Source organism: Micropterus dolomieu, linkage group LG18, assembly GCF_021292245.1.
Source record: "Micropterus dolomieu isolate WLL.071019.BEF.003 ecotype Adirondacks linkage group LG18, ASM2129224v1, whole genome shotgun sequence".
Classification (NCBI taxonomy): Eukaryota; Metazoa; Chordata; class Actinopteri; order Centrarchiformes; family Centrarchidae; genus Micropterus; species Micropterus dolomieu.
The window spans coordinates 15,914,443-15,923,190 of record NC_060167.1 but is presented as its reverse complement, the minus strand read 5'-3'; the positions used below and the strand labels follow the sequence as shown (position 1 = coordinate 15,923,190).

At 39.7% G+C, this 8,748-nt stretch overlaps 2 protein-coding genes across 4 annotated transcripts in view; both read right to left on the bottom strand.

Moving 5' to 3' along the window:
• Window positions 1–1,817: 1,817 nt before the first annotated feature.
• The window catches only part of LOC123986897 (bone morphogenetic protein receptor type-2-like), a 9,630-nt gene continuing 2,699 nt past the window's right edge, over window positions 1,818–8,748 (bottom strand). For all 3 annotated transcript variants that reach the window (XM_046075313.1, XM_046075312.1, XM_046075315.1), the window contains exons 7-11: window positions 5,165–5,279; window positions 4,538–4,695; window positions 4,175–4,331; window positions 2,778–2,914; window positions 1,818–2,635 (exon numbers count right to left, since the gene is read on the bottom strand). In XM_046075313.1, the coding sequence (XP_045931269.1) occupies window positions 2,519–2,635; window positions 2,778–2,914; window positions 4,175–4,331; window positions 4,538–4,695; window positions 5,165–5,279 (684 nt within the window). In that variant the 3' untranslated portion in view covers window positions 1,818–2,518. The remainder of the gene's footprint in view (window positions 2,636–2,777; window positions 2,915–4,174; window positions 4,332–4,537; window positions 4,696–5,164; window positions 5,280–8,748) is intronic.
• LOC123986900 (galectin-3-like) lies at window positions 6,424–8,742 on the bottom strand. Its single transcript, XM_046075322.1, has 3 exons — window positions 7,826–8,742; window positions 7,010–7,082; window positions 6,424–6,899 (listed from the first exon to the last, which is right to left on the bottom strand). The coding sequence occupies exons 2-3, from the start codon at window positions 7,023–7,025 to the stop codon at window positions 6,439–6,441; spliced, it is 477 nt and encodes a 158-aa protein (XP_045931278.1). The 5' UTR covers window positions 7,026–7,082; window positions 7,826–8,742; the 3' UTR covers window positions 6,424–6,438.

Genomic DNA, 8,748 nt, shown 5'->3' with positions numbered 1-8,748 from the left:
CTTTATGCCCATGCACTCCTCCAGCTAACATTCCTGTTATGGGATCTACCCCTCCATGATGATGACCTTTGTGGTGGCCTTTATGGTGACCCCCTTTTGGAGAGTGTGGGTATGGACCTGGGTGAACACCTGCAGGAGGGACTACTGGATATCCACCTGGAGCCATGGGATAAGGATGAGCTCCTGGAGCTCCATAAGGCATCGCCCCCGGAGGTGCATTTGGTACCATGGCAGGGTTCATACCAGCTGGGTATTGGCCAGCTGGGTACCCTGCGTATGGTGGAGGAGGTTGAGGGAAGCCTCCTGCTGGAGCTGAAGGGTTGTAGCCTGGAGGGTAGGCAGGGTTTAGTGGACCAACTGGAGGTGGAGGACCTGAGATACATGAAAGTACACATACACACTTTATTATTCAGAACACCTATATTATAAAACAGGCCTAAAGCAAAATCCTTATAATATGCTTGTTATGTATGACATCCCACCTTGATTTGGCCACATCGTTATGGTTTTTTGAGCCAAGTCAGAAAAGTTGAACACTTAAGGTCCCACAAAATCCTGGAGGAAACAATGAGAAAGTAAATGCAATGAATATTTAACTAAGTAAAATTATATCACATGTAAAAAGTAACTTATTAAGTGTGTAACTAAACAGTGTCTTTCATCTAATTTAGTATGTAGTTTCTGATCTGAGATGATATCCATTTACCCTATGTTGGATATTTTAAATATGGTATACATGCAGTGTTCGACCATACCAAAATTTAAACCAGTTTAAAAGGAGTTTCTAATATTAGATTTTGTCAGTAGCCTGTACATAGTCTTCTCTACTTTATCTAACAGTATCAAAGGTCAAGAAGATATCTTATTACTTGTTTTGTCCAACAAAATGTTACAAAACTCAATGATATTCAATTTACAATAACAGGAAATAGAGAAAAGCAAATGCTCACATTAGAGAACTTTCAAGGACTGATCAGTTATTAAAATCGCTGATGATGAAAAATATATGATTTTTATTTATTTTTTTAATTAAAAAATTAACTCGGCCAGTCCTGTACCAAACTTTTCACCGACTTATCGATTTGTTCTTCCGACTTCAGGAGCCATTCAGGGGAATTGTACCAGTGGGAAACTAATTTTTCAATTATTCCGACACCACGTGAATGCACGGAGATCCCACCAGTAACGTCGCAACACTTTTTTAAATTTATCTCTACATTACAGGTATGATAAGACAGAACTGACTGTGGTACTTTCATATTGTTTTGTTCCATACACGCAAGATTTCATGGGTTTACCTTAAACACCTGCTTCAGGTTCGGCCAACTTTGTCAGGAACTCAGAGCTTTCTGTTGGTCTTCCGCATTGGGAGTTCACGGAAGTAGCAAAACAAAATGCACAGGGAGGGTTTTTTTTCCTACGATGGAGAAGGCATGACATTCCCTACTCTGCCTCTGATTGACTAGTACTCGTTTGCTGTCGTGGTTTGGGCCAATCAGAGGCAGAGTGGGGCGGGTCATGCCGTCGCCATCCTGGAAAAAGGGAAGCGACGCCAGTCGTTAAAGGCTACGCACATTATTGGCACAACGCAGCAAGCTTTGGATGAGAAGTTGATGTAAGTGTTCCTGTGTAGCAAAAGGTAAAGATAATGGAGTTGTTGATGTTAACTCCCAATCGCTGTAAGTGATAGTTGACGCACACACACAAACACACACACACAGGTGCGCGCACCTGACTTGAAATGACTGATTCATATTCCACACAAAAAGCTATTACAAGGATGAACAGTTACGTAAACAGTTAGGCATACAACACAGGGCTTTTTAGAGCTTTAATACATTTCATTTAAACTGAAAAAAACTAAGATATTGAAGAATATAGCCTTCATTCATGTTACTATTTACACCTGTGCTTTTTCTGCTGTGACACCTCAAAAAGTTTTCAGTGAAAAAGGCCTGTTGTGCATCCTCACTCATTGGCTTGGATTACTGGACTAAAATGTCACAGAGCCATCATTAACGGTATTAGCGCCACCTCACTTTTCTGCTCTGACAAGTAAAAATGTCTGCGGTGAAAAAAGTCTAATACTGTAAGTGTAACTAGTAGTTTTAATCAGAATCAGATCAGTAGGAGCTTTATTGCCAAGTAGTGTTTTACACATACGATAAGTACCACTGTAACAACAGTTGTTATAAAAATGCAAAACCAAAATCATATATATAAAGCATATATAAAATAGTAAAGCAATATAAAGAACACCCCTCCTGCTAAGAGTGAAAGAATAACATTTCTTTTTGTTCTTTCTCAGAAAAAAGTTGTCCATTATGGACATACATTTCAATTTTTCGATAATATACCTGTACCTGTAACTAATCTAATAGAAAGGTTAATGGAAACATGTCCATGGCATGAGGCTACCTATACAGTACAAAATTGTGAAAATATACTGAAAAGCTAAACAGCAGTGACACAAAGAGAACAGTGCAAATACTTGATTTGTAGATGGCAACAAAACAAGTCATGGAGACTGACATGACTGAAGAGAGTCTAGTCTGTTCACAACACACTGAGCAGTCAGTCGGGCCTCGGGGTCACAGTCCCAACAATCTGTCAGGAGCTGCTGCAGCACAGATCCCTAAAAGTTGGGAAGATTTAGTCAATACATTGACAAAATCAGTATCATCACTGTGATCAATATCTTCACCAGCTATCCAGTATTGCTACCTGGCCAATACAAAAGCTGTATGCTCAAGTAGAAGCACCCGGAGTGAGAATACCTGTGGTAGCAGTTCCCATTGTTTAGGTATGGCGGGTCTCTTGTCCATGTGAAACACATACAGGATGAGGCTCTCCAGTGTTACATTGGCTCCCAGCTCAGATTCATAAGGCAACAGATGCGGTGGAACAGTGCCGCCTGCAGATGGAGACAGTTGCTTGATTTTTACCATCCATTTAGTACCATGACATCGATAAAGCATTTCAGAACAGTGCACAGAAATACAGCTGATCCTGCAGATCAACCTCAAAAACAGAAGTTGTGAAAATCTGACAGTATTGTCTGATGTGATATTTATTAGTTTTGATTACTTATAGTGATGTGTGGAGTTCTTCAGAATGGTTAGATCTAAATGAAGTAGAGTTTCTGTGGATTCCAGTAGCATTTTTAAGGGGTGGAGAGAAGTGGATACTCATCTCAATGACAGATAGCTTTTCATGATTACTCAGGCTCCCTCAGACTTGGTAGTGGAGAGGGGGACATTACACAAAGTGTTAAACATCATGGATAATGTCTCGGACTCTCAGTCTCAGTAACCTTCAGTTAGAGACTTATTCAGATCCTCTGTGACAAGGAACGCTACAGGAAGTAATTTGTGCCAGCAACAAGTCTCCTCTGCTGCTCTGGATAGAGAGCTCCTCTGGCAGTAAAGGCCTCATATAACTACGACATACTGCTCATCTGGATTTATTTATTACATTATTTCATCACATCTATTACATTACTGATCTATCTGTTGTTAATTCCAATACATCTGCTTTTCTTTTGAACTTTTCTGACCATCCAGACAACCATCTGCATATACATAATAGAAATGATCCATATAGTCATCTATGATCCATATATACACTGTACAGCCAAGGACAGTCCTGCACTTTACCGTACAGGTGTTAGCAATATATACTTGATCTGCACTTATGTACAGCACAGAACTGGACATTATCATTTTAGATATATTCAATACATATTAGAGTTAATGTTTTGGTCCTACCTTTATCTTTTATCTCAGTTTTTAGCTAATTTTAGCCTTCTTAGTATCATTATTTGTCTTCGTAAATGTCTCTGCTTATTTTAGCCTTCATAACATTGTTACCTGTTTTGTAGTATTGTTTTATTTGTGTGCATGATTTTGTGTTGTCCTGTCTGAAAGATTTTATTCTGCCAGCCTGGAGAGATCTTGAAAAAGAGGTTTCTGACCTCAATGGGACCTACCTTGTTAATAAATAAAGGTTAAATAATAATTTTGGAAAAATACATTTTATTCCATTTTATCTATTTTAGTTACTGTATCTGTTAGATATCTATGTATGTGTATATATATTGTATATGCATGTACAGTGTATGTGTGTGTATATATATATATATAGTGTATCTGTCTATCTGATAAAGAACATTTACCTTCAAATAAATCAGAGCAGCGCATCCAGATCTCCCACAGCAGCAGTCCCAAAGCATAGATGTCCCCCTGCAAGAGACACCTGGTGTTGCTTAGGTTTACAGAGCCTTCCAGGATCTCAGGGGACATGTAGCGCAGCGTTCCCAACTGAGCACGACCCTAAAGATGGACAGAAATGCAAATTGGTTCTTTCTACGTATTATATGTAGCAGGTTTTCGTTTATTCTGTTCAGTATGTGAATGATCACAGCAGCAGCCATAATCCACTGAGCAGAATCTTTATCGTCATTGGATTTTTTTTTTCACAAGAGTTTTGATTTTGCAGTACTGTGAATTAACAAGTTGTGGCTCCACGTGGATCTCACCTCTATGTTTGTTGTGTGGCTCTGCCAGCGGTGAGATCCTGCACAAGAACGCAGGATTGTAGAGCATCCAAAATCACATATGGCACAGGTACCATCTGCTTTCACAATCACATTAGCGCTGCTGAAGTCCCTGTGGGCCACAGGAGGTTTATGCACATCTGAAGGAAAAGACACATGTAAAATAATAAGATTCTGATATGTTTGGATATTTAACTGTGGTGGATTATATTGATCAAGAAAGACCCACACTCCAGTCATTAAGCCTAATGGCCTCCTAGTGGCTGGCAAGATGTGCAGCCACTACACATGACAGATGACACACTGTACCAGAATTATTCAGATGCCTCCCTAACACTGAACACTGAAGCCTGCTTCATGTTTATAATTATGAATCCCTGTAATATATCAGCTGTTTGTATGTAGCCTTGTGCTTATGTACCTCACCTTATTGTATTTAATCATTTAACAGTTCAATTAATAAATTATATCATTAGTCATGTTTGCTATTTTGGCTACAATGTGCACACATACCCATATGATAGTGCTCACTCATGCTTTCTACACAGATAGGCTAAAACATGGACAAGCCACACTCACACAGTATCACAGTAATATTCAGGCCAGTACCATGTCTGTGAAGTTCAGAGTGGAGATATGAAAGTCCCTGAGATAAAGACTGGCACAGCTTCAATGACCACATCCAGCTGATGGTGTGTTTACACAGAAAGGAGTTGAGAGAACCCTGAAATCAAAGTGATGCCGGTTATTAATGTCCAAGAGTGTGAACATTAAAGAGCTTAAAGCATTTGGCCACATATTTCAGTGCTATACATTCAGCAGTATTGAATTTTACCATTAAACATGCAATAACATTTTTAGGCCATTTGGGGGCAACAAAAACAATGTGTGAACACAACAGCTTTTAAATTGATGGGCAAACATTAGCTTATTTACACATCAAGTAGATATGGGGCAGCAACATTGTAGCTCAATGGAGTCATGTTTCTGTCCACCCGATGAATTTAAGTCCAATATTCACTCTCTATGTTAGCTCTATTTTTGGTCTCTATCAATTCCTTTAGTGAAATGTTTGGCTGTTTAACTGCTAAAAGCTCCATTATGTTCACCAGCTAGTTGCTCACCGTGTCGGTCTGTCTTTTGGTGCTGAGCAGGTAGTGTACAGTGTGTTTTTAGAGCTTTTTTGACGGAAACAGCTGCTTGCTACAACTGAAAACAACACTGTGACAGCAGTGAGAGAGCTGCACATTCCTCTGTTCTGTCTCCTTTTCCTTGAATAACTGAATAAATTTTCCTTTAACGACTCACATGCCACTCACATTTTCAGCAAATTGCAGGACAATGAGCCAACTGCCTCCATCCGGTTTCCACCCAGTGCCCAGGAAGTCAACAATCCCAGCATGCTTCATCAGTGGTAGCTCATAAACCTCCTTCTCTGCAGTAAATATATGTTTCCAGCCTGCAGGGAAAACTTTCACGGCCACCATTGATCCCTGATATTTCCCCTGCCAAACAGTTGCAAAATGCCCATGGCCCACAATCTAAAAAATGTACGAACATTCAGGTAAGATAACAGTACATAGTAATATATATCACACAATGTATAATTTACCAATATTTTGCACACTGCTACAGTATAAATCTACCTGAAAGCTGGACATACCTGCTGTAGTTCAATGTTAGCAATGTCAATCTCAGAGGTTTTTGAGGTTTGGCAGGAACATGGTGCTGAGACACTGTCAAGGGAGGGTGGACTCTCTGGAAAATAAAGCAGACAGGCCTTGTATTAACACTCGCTCACTGAAGGTAATGTGACACTGCAATAAAGTCACAAACATTATTTAACATATTTCACCTGCAGGAGGAGCCATTGTAAACAACTCTTACATGGTGTAACTCATTCTCACCTTGCCATGTTTGTGATGCCCATGCTTATGTGCTTTCTTCATCTTCTTCTTCATTTTTTTCTCGGCTTTATGCCCATGCACTCCTCCAGCTAACATTCCTGTTATGGGATCTACCCCTCCATGATGATGACCTTTGTGGTGGCCTTTATGGTGACCCCCTTTTGGAGAGTGTGGGTATGGACCTGGGTGAACACCTGCAGGAGGGACTACTGGATATCCACCTGGAGCCATGGGATAAGGATGAGCTCCTGGAGCTCCATAAGGCATCGCCCCCGGAGGTGCATTTGGTACCATGGCAGGGTTCATACCAGCTGGGTATTGGCCAGCTGGGTACCCTGCGTATGGTGGAGGAGGTTGAGGGAAGCCTCCTGCTGGAGCTGAAGGGTTGTAGCCTGGAGGGTAGGCAGGGTTTAGTGGACCAACTGGAGGTGGAGGACCTGAGATACATGAAAGTACACATACACACTTTATTATTCAGAACACCTATATTATAAAACAGGCCTAAAGCAAAATCCTTATAATATGCTTGTTATGTATGACATCCCACCTTGATTTGGCCACATCGTTATGGTTTTTTGAGCCAAGTCAGAAAAGTTGAACACTTAAGGTCCCACAAAATCCTGGAGGAAACAATGAGAAAGTAAATGCAATGAATATTTAACTAAGTAAAATTATATCACATGTAAAAAGTAACTTATTAAGTGTGTAACTAAACAGTGTCTTTCATCTAATTTAGTATGTAGTTTCTGATCTGAGATGATATCCATTTACCCTATGTTGGATATTTTAAATATGGTATACATGCAGTGTTCGACCATACCAAAATTTAAACCAGTTTAAAAGGAGTTTCTAATATTAGATTTTGTCAGTAGCCTGTACATAGTCTTCTCTACTTTATCTAACAGTATCAAAGGTCAAGAAGATATCTTATTACTTGTTTTGTCCAACAAAATGTTACAAAACTCAATGATATTCAATTTACAATAACAGGAAATAGAGAAAAGCAAATGCTCACATTAGAGAACTTTCAAGGACTGATCAGTTATTAAAATCGCTGATGATGAAAAATATATGATTTTTATTTATTTTTTTAATTAAAAAATTAACTCGGCCAGTCCTGTACCAAACTTTTCACCGACTTATCGATTTGTTCTTCCGACTTCAGGAGCCATTCAGGGGAATTGTACCAGTGGGAAACTAATTTTTCAATTATTCCGACACCACGTGAATGCACGGAGATCCCACCAGTAACGTCGCAACACTTTTTTAAATTTATCTCTACATTACAGGTATGATAAGACAGAACTGACTGTGGTACTTTCATATTGTTTTGTTCCATACACGCAAGATTTCATGGGTTTACCTTAAACACCTGCTTCAGGTTCGGCCAACTTTGTCAGGAACTCAGAGCTTTCTGTTGGTCTTCCGCATTGGGAGTTCACGGAAGTAGCAAAACAAAATGCACAGGGAGGGTTTTTTTTCCTACGATGGAGAAGGCATGACATTCCCTACTCTGCCTCTGATTGACTAGTACTCGTTTGCTGTCGTGGTTTGGGCCAATCAGAGGCAGAGTGGGGCGGGTCATGCCGTCGCCATCCTGGAAAAAGGGAAGCGACGCCAGTCGTTAAAGGCTACGCACATTATTGGCACAACGCAGCAAGCTTTGGATGAGAAGTTGATGTAAGTGTTCCTGTGTAGCAAAAGGTAAAGATAATGGAGTTGTTGATGTTAACTCCCAATCGCTGTAAGTGATAGTTGACGCACACACACAAACACACACACACAGGTGCGCGCACCTGACTTGAAATGACTGATTCATATTCCACACAAAAAGCTATTACAAGGATGAACAGTTACGTAAACAGTTAGGCATACAACACAGGGCTTTTTAGAGCTTTAATACATTTCATTTAAACTGAAAAAAACTAAGATATTGAAGAATATAGCCTTCATTCATGTTACTATTTACACCTGTGCTTTTTCTGCTGTGACACCTCAAAAAGTTTTCAGTGAAAAAGGCCTGTTGTGCATCCTCACTCATTGGCTTGGATTACTGGACTAAAATGTCACAGAGCCATCATTAACGGTATTAGCGCCACCTCACTTTTCTGCTCTGACAAGTAAAAATGTCTGCGGTGAAAAAAGTCTAATACTGTAAGTGTAACTAGTAGTTTTAATCAGAATCAGATCAGTAGGAGCTTTATTGCCAAGTAGTGTTTTACACATACGATAAGTACCACTGTAACAACAGTTGTTATAAAAATGCAAAACCAAAATCATATATAT